The following is a 17,487-nucleotide window of genomic DNA, read 5'->3' on the forward strand; positions in this document are numbered from 1 at the left end:
TGGGGATTTGTCCTTTCTAGCCCCACCACCATCTCCCCCTGGAAGATTGCTGACCTGTAAGGATAAAGACCAGACACTTGAGCAGACACTTAGGGTCTTCCTGCCCATCCCTATCCCCCACTCGCCCTCAGTCATTTTGGCTACTAGTGTTTCTCCACATCTGAGGCTGTCCTGGGTCTCCCTTCAGTGGTCATGAAGGACAAGGTTGGAGAAGTTGGCTCTCATGGGTCTGATGAGGGATTGGGTGGGATCCCTCTAACAGCATATGGAGGGGGATGAAATGGGCATGAGACCAAAGGCCAGGAGAGCAGCAAGGAGCTGTGGCAATCATCCTGACAAGAGAGACTGTGGCCCAGGCCAGGGTGTGAGGGGAAGATAGAGCCAAGGGGATAGATATCAGAGCTATCTGGGAGATAAAATTGACAGGAATCAGGTACTCAGCAAATATTTGTTGACTTTCCTGGCTACTCTTTCTAAAGTAGGCTCTTCGTTTGCTCTTCTGTTTATTCTTCCTCCATAGCACTTTTCACAGCCTGCAATCACCTTCTTTATCTGCTTGCCTATTGTCTGTTTCCATCAAGCAAAATGTAAACTAAATGAGGGCTGCAAGCTTGATTAGTTTTATTTGAGATAGTGTCCAGCACTTAGCAGATGCTCTCAATAAATCTTTTGAGGAATGGCATGGTAATTGATTGGCTGGTGCAGAGGGTGGGCAGAGAGGTGAGAGACAAGGCTAGGAGACCTGTGGTCTTGGGCCTCTGTCTCGGGCATTGCGCAGGGGTCTAGGGGTCCACATGGTCCAGAGACTAGCTGCCCAATTGCCCGTGTCTAGCATTTGAGAAAATCCAATTCCCGGCCAGGCGCGGTGGCTCACGCCTGTAATCCCAACACTTTGGGAGGCTGAAGTGGGCAGATCACCTGAGGCTGGGAGTTCCAGATCAGTCTGACCAACGTGGAGAAACCCTATCTCTACTTAAAAAAAAAAAATACAAAATTAGCCAGGTGTGATGGCGCACGCCTGTAATCCCAGCTGCTTGGGAGGCTGAGGCAGGAGAATCGCTTGAACTTGGAAGGCAGAGTTTGGGGTGAGTCAAGATCGCGCCATTGCACTCCAGCCTGGGCAACAAGAGCGAAACTCTGTCTCAAAAAAAAAAAAAAAAAAAAAAAAGGGGGCCGGGCGCGGTGGCTCACGCCTGTAATCCCAGCACTTTGGGAGGCCGAGGCGGGCGGATCACGAGGTCAGGAGATCGAGATCATCCTGGCAAACACGATGAAACCCCGTCTCTACTATACTAAAAATACAAAAAAATTAGCCGGGCGTGGTGGCGGGCACCCTGTAGTCCCAGCTTCTAGGGTGGCTGAGCCAGGAGAATGGTGTGAACCTGGGAGGCGGCAGAGCTTGCAGTGAACGGAGATTGCGCCACTGCACTCCAACCTGGGCGACACAGTGAGACTCCGTCTCAAAAAAAAAAAAAAAAAGAAAAAAGAAAATCCAATTCCCATTCACTTTCTGGCCTTCTGGCTGCTGACCCAGGCCCGCGGGTATTTTCAGAGGAAGGGAATTGGGGACCCCGCAGGAACCCGAAATCTGCCCCTCAAGAGTGTAGAAGTGGGTAGCGGAAGATGTGGCCTGGAGCATGGTAAAAGGGTCTAGTCTCTGCTTGACTCCTAAACCTGGCAAGGCAGCCCTCAGGCCAGGCAAGCCAGGCGCGAGACTGTGCCTTCCTTCCAGGCCCTAAAGAGGGCAGCACTGGGCCGGGCCCCGGGCGAGGGCGAGGGACACACGCGGTCCGGCACCCTGAAAGGGGAGTGTCGGGTGACACGCCTGGGGAAAAGCGAGCGCCGCCCCTGCCTCTCAGCTGCTGGCTGGAACGCTGATCTATCTAGTTGCTGGGGGACGCCCCCAGATGCCCGGGCCCCACTCGGACTTCAGCACACGCCCCGAAGGATGGGGAAAGAAAGAGGCCCCCATAAGCGGGACTCGCAGTGGCCAAGGAGGGGTGAGAAGCGGACAGGGATCAGCTGGCCCCGGCGGCCTGGTCGCACCTGCATGGTGACTAGCTGCCGGGCTGCGCCCCGGGGCGCAGCCAGGAGGCGGGGCCTGGCAGTGCGTTGGGTGGGGGAGGAGCTTCTGGGTGATGTAAGGCCGGGCATGGGAGGGGCCTCTCCTCGACTCGCTGCCAGGAAGGGGGCGGGACTCTTGGTGACGAGACGCCGGGGAGGGGGCAGGCGTTCATTGATAAAAACGCTGGGCTCCCCCGGGCGCGAGCGCAGCGTAGCAAATACAGGCAGCGCCACGCGCGGCCGGGGCCGGGCGGAACCGAGAAGAAGCCGGGCCCGCGCTGCGACGCGCCGCCCGCATGGAGCCCGCCACTGGTTTCCTGTCCCCGCGCCCCTTCCAGCGTGCGGCCGCCGAGCCCGCTCCCCCGGCCGGGCCCGGGCCGCCTCCGAGTGCCTTGCCCGGACCTGAGCTGGAGATGCTGGCCGGGCTACCGACGTCAGACCCCGGGCGCCTCATCACGGACCCGCGCAGTGGCCGCACCTACTTCAAAGGCCGCTTGTTGGGCAAGGTGGGCCGGGGGACGTCCGCGGGGTGGTGATGGTGGAGGTGGGGTTCTCGGCCGGCCTCATTTCTGGCACCAAGCCGGGCGTGGCCACTTGACCCCCAACGCGGGGACGCCCGCGGGCCAGAGTCGGCCCCCCTGGAACACCCAGCCTGACGCCCCCTCTTCACAGGGGGGCTTCGCCCGCTGCTACGAGGCCACTGACACAGAGACTGGCAGCGCCTACGCTGTCAAAGTCATCCCGCAGAGCCGCGTCGCCAAGCCGCATCAGCGCGAGAAGGTAGGTCCAGGCTCAGCGGGCGAGGGGTGGGGTGGGGACGGTGGCATGGGAACCATGGAAGGATGACGACCCTGCGCCCTCATCGCAGATCCTAAATGAGATTGAGCTGCACCGAGACCTGCAGCACCGCCACATCGTGCGTTTTTCGCACCACTTTGAGGACGCTGACAACATCTACATTTTCCTGGAGCTCTGCAGTCGAAAGGTGAAAGATGGTGATACCCGCAGGGATGAGGGTGAAGGAGAGAAGAGAGTCTTAAGACCCAAAGTTCGGGCCTTGTTTCTTCCTCTGGGAGCACAGATGGAGGGGAAGGGGGAGGGAGGGCTCACCAGGAGCTGAGGCAGTGGCTCTTTGCAGTCCCTGGCCCACATCTGGAAGGCCCGGCACACCCTGTTGGAGCCAGAAGTGCGCTACTACCTGCGGCAGATCCTTTCCGGCCTCAAGTACTTGCACCAGCGCGGCATCTTGCACCGGGACCTCAAGTTGGGTGAGACTCCTGAGCCTGGAGGATGGGAGGTTGGGGAGGGAGGGAGGAAGGAAGGAAAGAATCTGACACACCTCTCTTTCCCCATCTAGGAAATTTTTTCATCACTGAGAACATGGAACTGAAGGTGGGGGATTTTGGGCTGGCAGCCCGGTTGGAGCCTCCGGAGCAGAGGAAGAAGTGAGTTTTGAAGAAAGGAGCCTGTGTGTGATACAGATGACATGCGTGACAGACAGTGCATATGTATGTGGGAGGCAAGGTGACTGCTTGATGTGTGCATGAGATAAATGGGAAGGGATGAGGGGCTGTTTATGCATGTGTGAAGGTGGAGGTGGCAGCCTGTGTTACCGGGACCAGTGGAGAGGGGTAGAATCCTATAGGTGTGTGACACAGATAGGGTAGGTGACCCTGAGTCCCTGAGACAGATAGGGGTGTACAGATTCTTGGAGGCATATGACTTACCCTTCGTGTGGATGGGGGAAGGTTACAGGCAGCGTGTGTGTGTGTTTGTGTGTGAGAGACAGACTGAGAGTGTGGGAATGGTAGGATATGACACTGGGTGTAAGAAGACCCTGCTGTGGCCATCGTACTTTGTGTGTGTGACACAGACAGCATATGTGGCAGATAAGTGTTTATGGGGGTTGTGACAGCTGGTGTTGGTGTGTGTGTGGCACAAACCATGGGAAGTGACAGCCTGATGACTGTCTGAGAGACAGGAGTGAGGAAGGGGGAAGGGATCAGCTGTGGACTCTCTGTGTTGACCCTGGAGGAGGGGACTGGGCTGGGGGTCAGGCCCTCCCCCTGTCATGAAGAGCAGCTGAGCAGCTGGGCCAGGCGGGTGGGTGGGGACTCAGCTGCCATCCCTGGCATCCATTGTCCCAGGACAAGCAGGAGTTCTCTGGCCTTTGGTGACAGGCAGCTGCTTTGTCTGGACTCACAGTGGGGGAAGGGGTGGGGGGGCTGCTGGGCTGGGTCTCAGCCTTTTCTCCTCCTCCCCACCCTCTTTCAGGACCATCTGTGGCACCCCCAACTATGTGGCTCCAGAAGTGCTACTGAGACAGGGCCATGGGCCCGAGGCGGATGTGTGGTCACTGGGCTGTGTCATGTGAGTCGCAGGGTCCAGGTTCGGCAGCAGACAGGTGGTGGGTGTGTGGGTGGGGTATCCCCTCCACTTTACTCCTGACCCCTTGGCCCTGCCCTATAGGTACACGCTGCTCTGCGGGAGCCCTCCCTTTGAGACAGCTGACCTGAAGGAGACGTACCGCTGCATCAAGCAGGTTCACTACACGCTGCCTGCCAGCCTCTCACTGCCTGCTCGGCAGCTCCTGGCTGCCATCCTTCGGGCCTCACCCCGAGACCGCCCCTCTATTGACCAGATCTTGCGCCATGACTTCTTTACCAAGGTCTGTGGCTCCCCAGACCTCTAAGTCCATCTGCGTATTCCCAGGGATTGAAAGAGTGCAGGTGACAGGGTCCCTGGAGCCCCTCTTCTCTGTTCACACGGCTCCCCTCCCTAGGGCTACACCCCCGATCGACTCCCTATCAGCAGCTGCGTGACAGTCCCAGACCTGACACCCCCCAACCCGGCTAGGAGTCTGTTTGCCAAAGTTACCAAGAGCCTCTTTGGCAGAAAGAAGAACAAGAGTGAGTCTGGGGTGTCAGTGGGTTGAGGGGGCAGAGCAGCAGAGCAGCTTGTCCCATTCGTCTCGGGTGTGTGAGTGTGGGTGCCTGGTAACTCCTGGGGAGAGCATGTGCAGTACAGGCACTTGGGGAGGCCAATCTCTGTGTCATCCCTGTGGGAAGTGGAGGGGCTGGGCAGGATACTGAGGATGGTATCATCCTTCACCTCCAGGTAAGAATCATGCCCAGGAGAGGGACGAGGTCTCCTGTTTGGTAAGCGGCCTCATGCGCACGTCGGTTGGCCATCAGGATGCCAGGCCAGAGGTGAGGTGCTCACGTGGACACTGTTCCCCTGACTCACCCCCACCCTAGCAGCTGAGGGAAGCCCAGGATAAAAGGCTGCTGAAGCATCCAACCTCGTGGTGGCCTAATTGGCTGTGTGTCACCAGCCTGGCGGGGCTGACCTGGGGTGCCCTGGGAGGCAGGGCAGGGCCGGGCCATGGACTCAAGGGTTTGGATTTTGGGGCCTGTCTCACTCCCTTTCCCTGCCCAACCCTCCAGGCTCCAGCAGCTTCTGGCCCAGCCCCTGTCAGCCTGGTAGAGACAGCACCTGAGGACAGCTCACCCCGTGGGACACTGGCAAGCAGTGGAGATGGTGAGGAGCCAGGGAGGATGAGAGGTGCCAGAGGTTGCTGGAGCTGAGATCAGGGACCAGAGGGAAGGAGTGGGCAGAGGGGCCTGGCCTGGGTCCTGGGGTGCTAATTCCTAAATCTCCGTGCCCTGTCTCCTTCAGGATTTGAAGAAGGTCTGACTGTGGCCACAGTAGTGGAGTCAGCCCTCTGTGCGCTGAGAAACTGTGTGGCCTTCATGCCCCCAGGTAAGGCTGGGGTCTGGTACATGCTGCTGTCGTGGGAGTTCTGTGGCTGGGAGTTCTGCTCCTGGCAGCCAGGAGCAGGTCCTGACTCCCTCCGTTCCCATGACAGCGGAACAGAACCCGGCCCCGCTGGCCCAGCCAGAGCCTCTGGTGTGGGTCAGCAAGTGGGTTGACTACTCCAATAAGTTCGGCTTTGGGTATCAACTGTCCAGCCGCCGTGTGGCTGTGCTCTTCAACGATGGCACACATATGGCCCTGTCAGCCAACAGAAAGTAAGTGCTGTTATGGGGTGCCTTGTATTCAGGCCACTAACCCAGCAGGGCCGCACCCTCCTGCGTGCTCCTGGGCTCAGGGGTCTGGGTTTCTCAGGGGAGGGGCATCGGTGTAGGGCTCCCTCTGACCTCTGCCTCCCCATTCTAGGACTGTGCACTACAACCCCACCAGCACAAAGCACTTCTCCTTCTCCGTGGGTGCTGTGCCCCGGGCCCTGCAGCCTCAGCTGAGTATCCTGCGGTACTTCACCTCCTACATGGAGCAGCACCTCATGAAGGTGTGAGGGCTGGGGCTGTGGTACATTGAAAACTAACCCATCCTGAGCTCTCCGATTCCCCCTTGGTGGTGGTGGGGGTGCTCCAAGCTAGAGGATAAGACATACACTAATGGGGAGGGGGCTGTCTCACGCTGGATCAGTGACCTGCTCCGATCCTGCTCCCAGGGTGGAGATCTGCCCAGTGTGGAAGAGGTAGAGGTACCTGCTCCACCCTTGCTGCTGCAGTGGGTCAAGACGGACCAGGCTCTCCTCATGCTGTTTAGTGATGGCACTGTCCAGGTAAGAGCCTATCCAGGAGTTTCGGGGAAGGTCTGGGAGGCCCAGGGTGCTGGGGAGGAAGCTGGGTCTGGAGCCTAGGTCCTGACCACTGTCATGCTCCTGTGTGCAGGTGAACTTCTACGGGGATCACACCAAGCTGATTCTCAGTGGCTGGGAGCCCCTCCTTGTGACTTTTGTAGCCCGAAATCGTAGTGCTTGTACTTACCTCGCTTCCCACCTTCGGCAGCTGGGCTGCTCTCCAGACCTGCGGCAGCGACTCCGCTATGCTCTGCGCCTGCTCCGGGACCGCAGCCCAGCCTAGGACCCAAGCCCTGAGGCCTGAGGCCTGTGCCTGTAAGGCTCTGGCCCTTGCCTTTGTGGCCCTCCCCATTCCTTTGGTGCCTCACTGGGGGCTTTGGGCCGAATCCCCCAGGGAATCAGGGACCAGCTTTACTGGAGTTGGGGGCGGCTTGTCTTCGCTGGCTCCTACCCCCTCTCCAAGATAAGCCTGAGCCTTAGCTCCCAGCTAGGGGGCGTTATTTATGGACCACTTTTATTTATTGTCAGACACTTATTTATTGGGATGTGAGCCCCAGGGGGGCCTCCTCCTAGGATAATAAACAATTTTGCAGAATTGGACTCCCCCTCACTCGCAGTAGAGTCCGTGGACCGTGGCCACCGCGAAGAGCGAGGTGTTGGTATAAGAGACCGAGGCCAGCCCATCGCGCGCCACGTCCCAGAGTGCGCGGCTGACCACGTGAATGCCCTGGCCCGCTCGCGGCCCCAGCACCACGCTGCACACCAGCTTGTACCGCGGCGGGCTAAGCTCGCGCAGGCAAACGTGCACCTGCTCGCAGAGCTCCTGCACCAGCCTCGCGGCCTCGGCGCTGGAGTAGCACGCGTCGCGCAGCCCTGCGGACAGTGCCGCCTCCAGGGCACGCTGTGCGCGCGCAGCCTCCCAGCGCTCCCCGGGCACCGGCTCCGTGCGGTAGGAGGGCGCCACCTGACGGGCGGGCGCCAGAGGCAACCCTGAGAAGCTGACCCGTGAGCCCAGAGGGGGCACCGGGCCCAGGGATGGCCGCCGACCCCCAGGACCCGCGCCTGGCCCGGTTGCGACGGGAGAAGGACGTGGCCACGCCCAGCATGGAGCCCCGGCGAGAGGCCGGGCCAGGACCTGGACCTGCCGGTCGCGCCTCATCAATGCTGGGCAGGCGGCCTCGGGGCCGCACTGGTGAGGGTTTCGGCCCGTAGTCTTTGGCATTCTCCTCCTCCTGGCGTCCCGGCGGCAGAGGCCTGCTGGCCATGGACCTGCTGGCTAGAGGACCCACACTCAGTGTGGCCTTCCCTGGGCATCTGTCTACCCACCCCAGCCTCCTGCTCAGTGATGTCAAGGGTTTTTACCTTCTACTCCCTTCTTACCTGTGTTTTAGAACAAGTGGATCAGATAGTCCCAGGCTGCCTGGGTTCCTAGGTGCTGAGAAGGTTAAAGGTTGTTAGACACATGAGCAAGGGACAGGAGTCTGCTGGGACTGGGATCCTGGGCTAGTCCCTGCCTGCTGAGCTCCTTCTCTGGGCACTATGGAGGTTAGCCAGGTACGCTCAGAGTCTTAGAGACTGCCAGTTCTCCCTTCCACCCTACTTCTCAGCCTGGACCATGGAGGCAGTGCCTCCAACCCCTAACCAGGAAAGACTGACAGATCACCTCTTTCAACCCCACAGATCCTTCCAGCCCTGGGGGTGTTGAATCCAGTCATCTTCCACCCAGATCTACTCTAGGGTGGCTGGCACAAAGGTCTCCCCTACACCTGGCCCAGGCTGAGGGCAGACGATTTGTGAAGCCCCTTCCACCTTCTGCCTTTGGTCTCTGATCCCACTTCCTCCAGAATCAGTTCTGGGATGGCTGCCCTCTGCTCCTGAAACTCCCTCAGGCACCTGAGTCACCTGCAGGCTTTGGCTTCTGAGTTCTGTCAGGCTCCACAGCCCTAGCCCCACTGGCCTGAAGGGCAAGTGGGAGGGGAAGGACCTGTGTTGTGGAGTTGCCATGGGTTGCTGGAGCAAACACTCCTCCCTCCAAGGATCCCTCCCTCCAGTCCGGCTCTGGCTTAACCTGAGAGCCCTGTTAACTGTGAGCATGTGCTGCGCGTGGGGTCATCAGGGAGAGCGGCCGACAGGGTCTTGCAGCTCAGTGGCAAACTTCCTAAGCGCAGGCGACAGAGGGGCAGATGTAGAGGGAGGCTGTGGTCAGAAAGGCTTCGTCCTACCCCAGGGCGCTTGAGCCAGGGCCCGTTTTCTCCCCTTGTGGAGACTGGCCATTATGAACAAGTCACAGAGGCCTAGGATAGGGGGAGATCTTGAGGCTGCGGGGGCGGTGGCTCAGGAATCCAGGGTCTGGGCCCACAGGAAGGAACACGTCATGGCTCTGTTGTCTCCCCGTCAGTCAGCCTCGACAAGGACAAACATTTCCGCTCCCGGCGCACAGTTAGGGTGGGGCTTGGATGACTTCCTCAGTTCAGGGCTATGTGCGGGGGAGGGGAGGTCCATTGGCTCAGCTGGTAGGAACCAGGCCTTACAAAGTGGCAGTGACTCGGCGGTGAACACCGAGTCCAGCCTCGTGACCCTTGCTGACCCAAGTGTCCTGGGGCTTGTCCCTAGCTGGCTACACCTCTTGTGTGCCCTAGTACCTAGATTTCCCCAGAGGCTGTGACACCTCTGCCAGAGCTGACAACTCATGTGACTCCCCCTCTGGCGGGGACGGGACTGTCCCCTCCCAAACAAGCCAGGTCTGGGCCCTGACCCATCTATGGGGGCGAGGATTTTCCCTGTTGAGTGGGGGATTCCCAGGCCTGGCTAAGCAGATCCTGACCCTGTGTGCCTGTGGAGGAGGGAAGGGTTATGAGGGTAAGGAGTTTGAACTCTGAACCTAGGGCAGGCTCGGCTTCGGGGGCTAAGACCCTCATACGGCGCTTAGTGCCCCTCTAAGGGCTGAAGTTTTCCCTGGGCCTGCCTGGGAGATGGGTGGAGTCTCTTCTCAGGCCCGCTCCAGTTTCCATGGAAACCCACAGGCTTCCCACCCGGCGGCTGCCTGGGCAGACTCCCAGCCAGGGCCTCTTTCGCCGCCGCCAGCCAGCCAGCCTCTTCCCAGGACCATAGGCCACTCCAGCCTCAGCTTCTCCCGGTCCCCTCCCTGTGTCTGTTCCTGTCCCTGAGCCTCTGGCCCCTGATGCCTTCAGTAGTTTGGGCCCCTCCTGCTCCACTCCTAAACTTCAGCTTCTCAGCAAACAGGCCTCCCAAGTCCCTGCTTCTCCCTCTCGGGCCTTGCTAGCCTCACCAGCTCTAGGACCTGGCCAGGCCTCCTAGGCTCCCTCCTCCACCCCTACCCCTTCTCACCCATGGAGCCCCTGGGACTGGTCGTGCATGGGAAAGCTGAACCTTTTTCCGCAGCACTTCGAAGCCTCGTCAACAACCCACGATACAGGTGAGGGGTGGGCCCTGCCTGCGGGTTTTCCTTAGCTGGCTCTGAGGGCCCCAGGACTCTAAGGAGGCCCTGGTGAGAAGAGGCTGGGAATTAGAACTTGGCCGTCCTCCCTGGTGAACTCACGCTGTGGGGAGGTCAAATGTGGAACGTGGCTGCTGGTCACTCAGTGTCTGTGAGACCCTGAGGGCCAGAGGCAAGGCTGGCAGGGTCCTGGGGGCTAGAGCCCGGAGCTGCTGTGTGAGCTCAGGCAAAGCCCTTCCTTCTTTGGACTTTGAGCTCCTGGCAGAAGAGAATGATTCTCGGCCCCTGGGATCCTGAGAGATGGTGGGTCATGATCCCCCTCCTCCCTCCACTCACTCAGCTTGGTGTTGAGGCCTCCCTGCTTGAAGAAAAGGAACAGATGACCTGTTCTGGGAACTGAGGCTTCACAGGAAGAACAGAGCTCGAGGGATTGAGCCATAGTCCCTGACAGGAAGCCTTGGGAGTGCTGGCTGCTCCCTGCTGGCCAGGATGCCAGTGGTGTCTGAAACCAGGGGTAGAGTTTACAGGAGGCCGGGCTGCTCAGGAGAGCTAGAATGAAGCTCTCTGTCCTCATGGTCTCAGATCTAGCTCTTCCCCAAAGGGTGGTGACTTCCATCACCCTGCTTCTTTGGGGTCACAGTCTGGTCTGGGTAATGTGAACGCCCCAGGCTTTGGACCTGGGACTAAGAGGCTCTAGGAGGCTCCAGCCTCATCCGCCTCCTATCCCCTGCCTTGTTTAGAGGCCCAGAGCTGGGGCCGGAAGTGATCATGAAGATGGAAACTGTGGTCTGGCTCATGATGGTGCATCACTGCTGTGTCTGTTTGCAGTCAGTGCGCACTCTGTGCCCCACACCCCCACACCCGCCTGTCTGGAGGAGGGCTGAAAAAAGCTGAGTTTGCAGCTGGTGGAGGAGGAGCCAAAAGAAGCTTCCCTTCCCCCAAGACTCAGGCTGGGGAGGAGAGGGAAAGGTGGGATCAACCGTGCTTCTGTTCGTCCAGATGCCCCTCAGTAATCAAGCATAGTCACCTCCTCTGCGACCTGAGGTTTAGGATTATTGTCCCATTTCATGGGTGAGAAACCTGAGATTCAAAGACAGGAAGTCACCAGGTGGCGCTGGGACTAGAACTCAGGGCTTTGGGTCCCAGACCTTCTGCTGGAGGGACCAAGCCCTGTCTCTTACATTCTGGATAGGAAACTAAGACCCAGAGTGGGCAAAGGCACAGCCCAAGTTGCACTCCAGGTGCTGGCCTCCTCTCCGCTGGCTCTCTGCCTCTCTCCCACAGTGATGTTTGCTTCGTGGTCGGTCAAGAACGGCAGGAGGTATTTGCCCATCGGTGCTTGTTGGCCTGTAGATGCAACTTCTTCCAGCGACTTCTGGGCACAGAGCCAGGCCCCGGGGTGCCTAGTCCTGTGGTGCTAAGCACTGTGCCAACTGAGGCCTTCCTGGCAGTGCTGGAGTTCCTATATACCAACAGTGTCAAGCTTCACCGTCACTCTGTGAGCCCGCTGACCAGGGTCCTGGGTGGGAGAGGCAGGGGGTGCCAGAGGCAAGAGTTTGCCCATTACACTGTGGGCATAGGGCAGGGGAAACTCCCTTCCACTCCCCCCACCACCCACTCTACAGGTGCTAGAAGTGCTGACAGCGGCTGTGGAATATGGGCTGGAGGAACTGAGAGAGGTGGGTTTGTGTGCCAGGTCCATGTCTCATTTTCCTTGCTTCTCACTGGCTCACTTCCCGCCCTGCCTCACACACACTCTGGCCTGGAGAGGAACGTGTGCCCACACAGACAGAAGTATGTATGTCTCTCCCGTGTAAGTAGGGCATGTATGTGTGCCTGTGTGCAAAAGGATCCATGCATGCCTGCCCTGTGTGTGCTGTGGCCAAGAGGGGGTGATTATGGCTAGTGCTGTAGATACAAAGATGTCAGCCTTGATCCCTGTTCTCCAGAGAGGGAGAGGAGACAGACACATGAAAACTCTTATCTGGGTGGCATAAGAAGTGTGATAGAGGCCGGGTGCGGTGGCTCATGCCTGTAATCCCAGCACTTTGGGAGGCTGAAGCGGGTGGATCGCTTGAGCCCAGAAGCTCCAGACCAGCCTGGGCAACATGGTGACACCCCGTCTCTACTAAAGGCACAAAAATTAGCCAGGTGTGGTGGCATACATCTGTAATTCCAGCTACTTGGGAGGCTGAGGCACAAGAATCGCTTGAACCTGGGAGGCAGAGGTTGCAGTAAGCTGAGATCGCATGACTGCATTCCAGCCTGGGTGACAGATCGAGAGTTGCTCTCAAAAAAAAAAAAAAAAGAAAGTGACAGAGAGGCGTGAATGGTGCCAAGACTGTATGGGGGACCTCTCCAGTCCCACCACTAGGGAGAGGAGAAGACTTCCTGGAGGAGGAAACATATGTGTTGGATCTGGTAGAACAAATAGGATTTTGTTCCTAGGGGAAGTGGGAAGATGGCATTCTAGTCACAGAGGCACCAAAGGAGCCAGTGAGACATTTGGTGTGTCTGTGTCTGGACTGTGAGGAGAGGGCAAGATGAGACTGCAGAGGACGCCAGGGCCTGATTCATGTAGGGCCCTCAAGCTTTTGGACTTCTTTTAAGCAGAGGGCAGTGGAGATTCACTGAAGGCTTCCGATAAGGGAGTGAAGAACTGGAAGCTCAGGGGAGAAGGGATTGGAAGAGGTGGAGAGGACTTGCTAGTCCATTCAGGAGGCGAGTGTAGCAGTCAAGAGATGAGAGATGTCACGGATGAAATTCAAGTTTCTGCTAAAAACAGAAGTATCCTTGAGTCAGGAAGGGAACAAGTGGAGGAAGATAAGCATCCTGAAAGAAGGAGAGAATTTTGCATGGCTTTTATCTGGTCTTGCTTAGTGGCAAATGTGCTAGAAGGTGGGTGGCTGGGCTTGGTTTTGCTAGTCTCCAGTTCCTGTGAGCCCGCTCTCTCAGGCTCTAGCAATTCCCTGCCTCCCTTGGCCTGGGAGGTCAGGATGGGGTCTGGGGCTGCTGGGTGACTCACCAATCCAAGCCTGCTCACTGCTTCTGGGGTGGAACTAGTGTCTTGGAGCAGGGACACCGCCACACAACCCACATTCATTTCTGTTCCCAGCTGTGCCTGCAGTTTGTGGTGAAGGTGCTGGATGTGGAGTTGGTTTGTGAGGCCCTGCAGGTGGGTGCTGCTGGACAGGCATGGGAGGAGTCTGGCTGTGTGTGTGGAAATGGGCTCCCAGGTGCTGGGAGCCTGGGCCTGCTGTGTCTGGCCTTGAAATAACTTGGGTACATGGTGGTGGTGGCGGTGCTCCAAGGAGGTTTACAAGATGAATTCTGTGCCTAAATATGTGGGATCCTGGGTATATCAGCAGGGTCAGGTGCAGGAGCAGGTGTTGAAGGGGCTGGAGGTCTTTGCTGGTCTTCTCTCTATCAGCGCTGGGGAATGGTTCTCAGCTGGACTTGAGGTAGGGGGAAGGGTGGCTGTAGACTTTAGAAGCCAAGTTGGGTCAGGCACGATGGCTCACACCTGTAATCCCAGCACTTTGGGAGGCCGAGGCGGGCGGATCAAGAGGTCAGAAGATTGAGACCATCCTGGCTAAAACGGTGACACTCCCATCTCTATTAAATATACAAAAAATTAGCTGGGTGTGGTGGCATGCTCCCAGCTACTCTGGAGCCTGAGGCAGGAGAATTGCTTGAACCCGGGAGGCAGAGGTTGCAGTGAGCCGAGATCGCACCCACACTCCAGCCTGGGCGACAGAGGGAGACTCCGTCTCAAAAAAAAAAAAAAAAAAAAAAAAGCCAAGCCTAGGCCCCAGGTGGGGTTTGAAGGCCATGGCGTGGTCTCCTGTAGGGAAGAGCAGGTTGTACAGTGAGTCCACGTATGTGTATGTGTGTGTGTGTACCAGGCTTTCACTGGGTCCAGTTTCCTGGAAGGCCGAGGGCCCTGTCAGCCTCCCCAGCTAGGGCTAGGGTCAGGCTTGCAGTGGTGGGTCCCAGTGAGCAGGTTGGGCTACACGGCCTCTCCAGTCTCCAACCTGATCTCCCTCATTGTGCTCGCAGGTGGCCGTAACCTTTGGCCTGGGGCCGCTGCAGGAGCGCTGCGTGGCTTTCATAGAGGCCCACAGCCAGGTACTGCTCCCTTCATACTCCTCACCCCACGCACCGCATTCTGCTCCTCCCTGACCCATTTGCCGGCTTGCAGGAGGCCCTCAGGTCCCAAGGCTTCCTGGAGCTGTCAGCGGCCGCGCTGCTGCCCCTGCTCCGCAGCGACAAGCTCTGCGTGGACGAGGCTGAGCTGGTCCGCGCGGCCCGGAGCTGGGCGCGCGTGGGCGCGGTGAGTGGGGCTGGGGGAGCGCAACGGCACGGAAAGAGGTGCGGGCCACAAGCCCAGCGAGCGGGTGGCAGGACAAGTGCCTGACTCAGGGCTGGCGTTCGCAGGCGGTGCTGGAGAGGCCAGTGGCCGAGGTGGCGGCCCCGGTGGTGAAAGAGCTGAGACTAGCCTTGCTGGCCCCGGCGGAGCTGAGCGCCCTGGAAGAGCAGAACCGGCAGGAACCACTTATCCCGGTGCGGACGCGGGGAACCGGCCCAGCTCCACTCAGCAGGGGGTACAGGGCGCTGGGAGGGGGCAGGAGCGGCCCGGCCACGGTCCTCGGGGCGAGGGGCCACCGCGGGACTGCGCACTGACTGGCCTTGCTCTGCAGGCGGAGCAGATTGTGGAGGCGTGGAAATGCCATGCCCTGCGGAGAGGGGATGAGGCCCGGGGCGCCCCGTGTCGCCGCCGGAGAGGCACCCTGCCCCGGGAGCATCACCGCTTTCTGGACCTGTCCTTTAAATGATCCAACGTCGGGACTCACGGGGAGCCTTGGACCCGCCCAGTTGAGCCTGCCCCAAACTACAGCTCCCGAAGTGCTCGGCGTTCGGAGCGGGCTTCCGTTCCCAGCGGGCTTCCGTTCCCAGCGTGCCCAGTAAGCCGGGCGCCGGAAGAACCGTTGTCTGCCACGCGCAGCCTCTTGTGCGGGGTCAAACCCGAGTGGGCGAGGTGGGTCGGGGCTGGGTCGGGCAGGGCTTGGGCTGGGCCTCCCTGCGGGGGCGAAACTCGAAAACGAGGATTTCCGTCGCTCCACGCCCTCACTCTACGCCCTGCCACTGGGGGCATTGTCGTCTACTAGTCTATTCTGATGACTTCCACATATCTATCTGTTCAGCTCAACTCTTTTCTTTCTTTCTTCTTTCTCTTTCTTTCTTTCTTTCTTTCTTTCTTTCTTTCTTTCTTTCTTTCTTTCTTTCTTTCTTTCTTTCTTTCTTTCTTTCTTCCTTCCTTCCTTCCTTCCTTCCTTCCTTCCTTCCTTTCTCTTTCTTTCTTTCTTTCTTTCCTTTCTTTCCTTTCTTTCTTTCCTTTCTCTGTCTTTTTTTCTTTCTTTCTTTTTCTTTCTCGCTCGCTCTCTCTATCTTTCTTTCTTTTTTCTTTTTCTTTTTTTGAGATAGTCTTGCTCTGTTGCCGATGCTGGAGTGTAGTGGTGCGATTTCGGCTCACTTCAACCTCTGCCTCCCTGATTCAAGCGATTCTTGTGCCTCAGCCTCCTGAGTAGCTGGGATTACAGACATGCACCACCACGCCCCGCTGATTTTTGTATTTTTTTTTTTTTTTTTTTTTTGAGACGGAGTCTCGCTCTGTCGCCCAGGCTGGAGTGCAGTGGCGTGATCTCGGCTCACTGCAAGCTCCGCCTCCCGGGTTCACGCCATTCTCCTGCCTCAGCCTCCCGAGTAGCTGGGACTACAGGCGCCCACAACCGCGCCCGGCTAATTTTTTGTATTTTTAGTAGAGACGGGGTTTCACCGTGGTCTCGATCTCCTGACCTTGTGATCCGCCCGCCTCGGCCTCCCAAAGTGCTGGGATTACAGGCGTGAGCCACCGCGCCCGGCCGATTTTTGTATTTTTAGTAGAGATGGGGTTTCACCATGTTGGCCAGCTGGTCTGGAACTCCTGACTTCATGTGATCCGCTGGCCTCAGCCTCCCAAAGTGCTAGGATTACAGGTGTGAGCCACCGCGCCGGGCTTCAGCTCCTTCTTTCATTACATTCCTGCCCCCCTGGAGATCGCTCCCTGAATGCCCCTCAGACACCACAGGCTCAGTGTGAAATTGATCTCCCCAGCTTTCCCTTATCATGTTTCTCATTTCCGTGGGTGCACACGCCAGAAATCTGGATCTCATCCTTGCCTTATCCCTCTTCCTCACACCTGCCTTAGGTCTCTTTTACCTTGTAGGAGACCTTTCCAGTTGGTTCAGTTCTCACAGCCCCAGGTTCAACCTGTCCTGTCTGACACATCTCACAGCCTTCCTGCCTTCACTCCAGCGCCCCCTCAGTCCATTTCCCACAGTGCAACCAGACCGGTCTTTGTCAGTCCTATGGGACTTAAGTCCTGGAACATCCCATTGACCTCCAGGACAAAATTCAATCTATTTCACTTTCAGGGCACTCAAAACTACTAGTGAGTGGTTCCTCACCTCTTCTCTCAAATACGATCTTTGCATAAATTCACTTATCCTGGAGGTATTAGTCCTCTAGCTCCATACTTACTCAGTTACTGCAGACCCCTCTGCCACCTCCTTCATTCACCATACATCTTGTTTTCCCGAGGATGTGAATCTCCCTCAAGAAAGATCCCTGGGGCCTGGAGTGGTGTCTTACTGGTTTTTGCTTCCTCAGTCTCTGTCAGATAATCAGTGTTATGTAAATGTTAAGTAAATGACTTTATTTATTTATTTATTTATTTATTTATTTATTTATGACACAACCTTATTCTCACCCAGGCTAGAGTGCAGTGGTGCGATCTCAGCTCACTGCAGCCTCAGCCTCCCCGGCTCAAGCGATCCTCCCACTTCAGCCTGCCAACAGCTGGGACTACAGGCATGTTTGATCACATTCTGCTAACTTTTTTTTTTTCTTTTTGTAGAGATGAGGTCTCCCTATGTTGTCCAGGCTGGTCTCAAACTCCTGGGCTCAAGCAGTCGTCCCACTCTGTCCTCCCAAAGTGCTGGGATTACATGAAGCACCACCATACCTGGCCTATTTCCTCATTTAAATGCCACTTTATTCCATAAAGAGTTTTAAAGGTGCTGCAAAGCAAGATACTATCAATCTAAAATGAGAGACAGTTGACTATTTAGAAGAAAATAAAGTTAGATTTCTGTCTCAGGGACTTCATATGAAAATATGCTGTACAGGAGGAGGCCAGGCACTGTGGCTGGCACCTGTAATCCTAGAACTTTGGGAGGCCGAGGTGGGTGGATCGCCTGAGCTCAGGAGTTTGGGATCAGTCTGGGCAACATGGCAAAACCCTGTCTCTAAAATATAAAAA

General features: G+C 57.6%; 3 protein-coding genes across 5 annotated transcripts; 2 read left to right on the top strand and 1 right to left on the bottom strand.

Moving 5' to 3' along the window:
- Positions 1 to 1,810: 1,810 nt before the first annotated feature.
- On the top strand, positions 1,811 to 7,265 carry PLK3 (polo like kinase 3). The gene is made up of 15 exons (XM_050798567.1): positions 1,811 to 2,570; positions 2,737 to 2,844; positions 2,933 to 3,049; positions 3,203 to 3,332; positions 3,422 to 3,509; positions 4,339 to 4,434; positions 4,534 to 4,732; positions 4,847 to 4,973; positions 5,182 to 5,273; positions 5,511 to 5,604; positions 5,743 to 5,826; positions 5,933 to 6,095; positions 6,244 to 6,373; positions 6,539 to 6,652; positions 6,762 to 7,265. The coding sequence occupies exons 1-15, from the start codon at positions 2,361 to 2,363 to the stop codon at positions 6,951 to 6,953; spliced, it is 1,944 nt and encodes a 647-aa protein (XP_050654524.1). The 5' UTR covers positions 1,811 to 2,360; the 3' UTR covers positions 6,954 to 7,265.
- On the bottom strand, positions 7,188 to 10,976 carry DYNLT4 (dynein light chain Tctex-type 4). Its single transcript, XM_050800636.1, is given in 3 exon segments — positions 7,188 to 7,740; positions 7,742 to 8,105; positions 8,893 to 10,976. Coding segments are annotated over 2 exon segments (657 nt in total). The 5' UTR covers positions 7,936 to 8,105; positions 8,893 to 10,976; the 3' UTR covers positions 7,188 to 7,277.
- Positions 9,951 to 15,392, top strand: BTBD19 (BTB domain containing 19). 3 transcript variants are annotated; one of them, XM_050801263.1, is made up of 8 exons: positions 9,951 to 10,106; positions 11,412 to 11,625; positions 11,753 to 11,806; positions 13,243 to 13,302; positions 14,187 to 14,255; positions 14,329 to 14,460; positions 14,565 to 14,690; positions 14,828 to 15,392. In XM_050801263.1, exons 1-8 carry the CDS (start codon positions 10,021 to 10,023, stop codon positions 14,960 to 14,962), a joined length of 876 nt encoding a protein of 291 aa, XP_050657220.1. In that variant the 5' UTR covers positions 9,951 to 10,020; the 3' UTR covers positions 14,963 to 15,392. The 3 variants fall into 3 exon arrangements, with proteins under 3 accessions (XP_050657220.1, XP_050657231.1, XP_050657242.1); XM_050801274.1 differs by lacking the exon at positions 11,753 to 11,806 and adding an exon at positions 11,824 to 11,940; XM_050801285.1 differs by lacking the exon at positions 11,412 to 11,625 and having other exon boundaries at positions 9,951 to 10,113; positions 11,760 to 11,940.
- Positions 15,393 to 17,487: the final 2,095 nt, after the last annotated feature.

Source organism: Macaca thibetana, chromosome 1 (genome assembly GCF_024542745.1).
Source record: "Macaca thibetana thibetana isolate TM-01 chromosome 1, ASM2454274v1, whole genome shotgun sequence".
NCBI lineage: Eukaryota > Metazoa > Chordata > Mammalia > Primates > Cercopithecidae > Macaca > Macaca thibetana.

Bases quoted from the DNA above. Each gene is read 5' to 3' on its own strand.
- PLK3 (XM_050798567.1), top strand. From the start codon at position 2,361: ATGGAGCCCGCCACTGGTTTCCTGTCCCCGCGCCCCTTCCAGCGTGCG. The intron at 2,571-2,736 runs GTGGGCCGGGGG...CCCTCTTCACAG, and splicing joins AAGGCCGCTTGTTGGGCAAG to GGGGGCTTCGCCCGCTGCTA. The intron at 4,733-4,846 runs GTCTGTGGCTCC...TCCCCTCCCTAG, and splicing joins GCCATGACTTCTTTACCAAG to GGCTACACCCCCGATCGACT.
- BTBD19 (XM_050801274.1), top strand. From the start codon at position 10,021: ATGGAGCCCCTGGGACTGGTCGTGCATGGGAAAGCTGAACCTTTTTCC. The intron at 13,303-14,186 runs GTGGGTGCTGCT...TTGTGCTCGCAG, and splicing joins TGGTTTGTGAGGCCCTGCAG to GTGGCCGTAACCTTTGGCCT. The intron at 14,256-14,328 runs GTACTGCTCCCT...GCCGGCTTGCAG, and splicing joins TCATAGAGGCCCACAGCCAG to GAGGCCCTCAGGTCCCAAGG.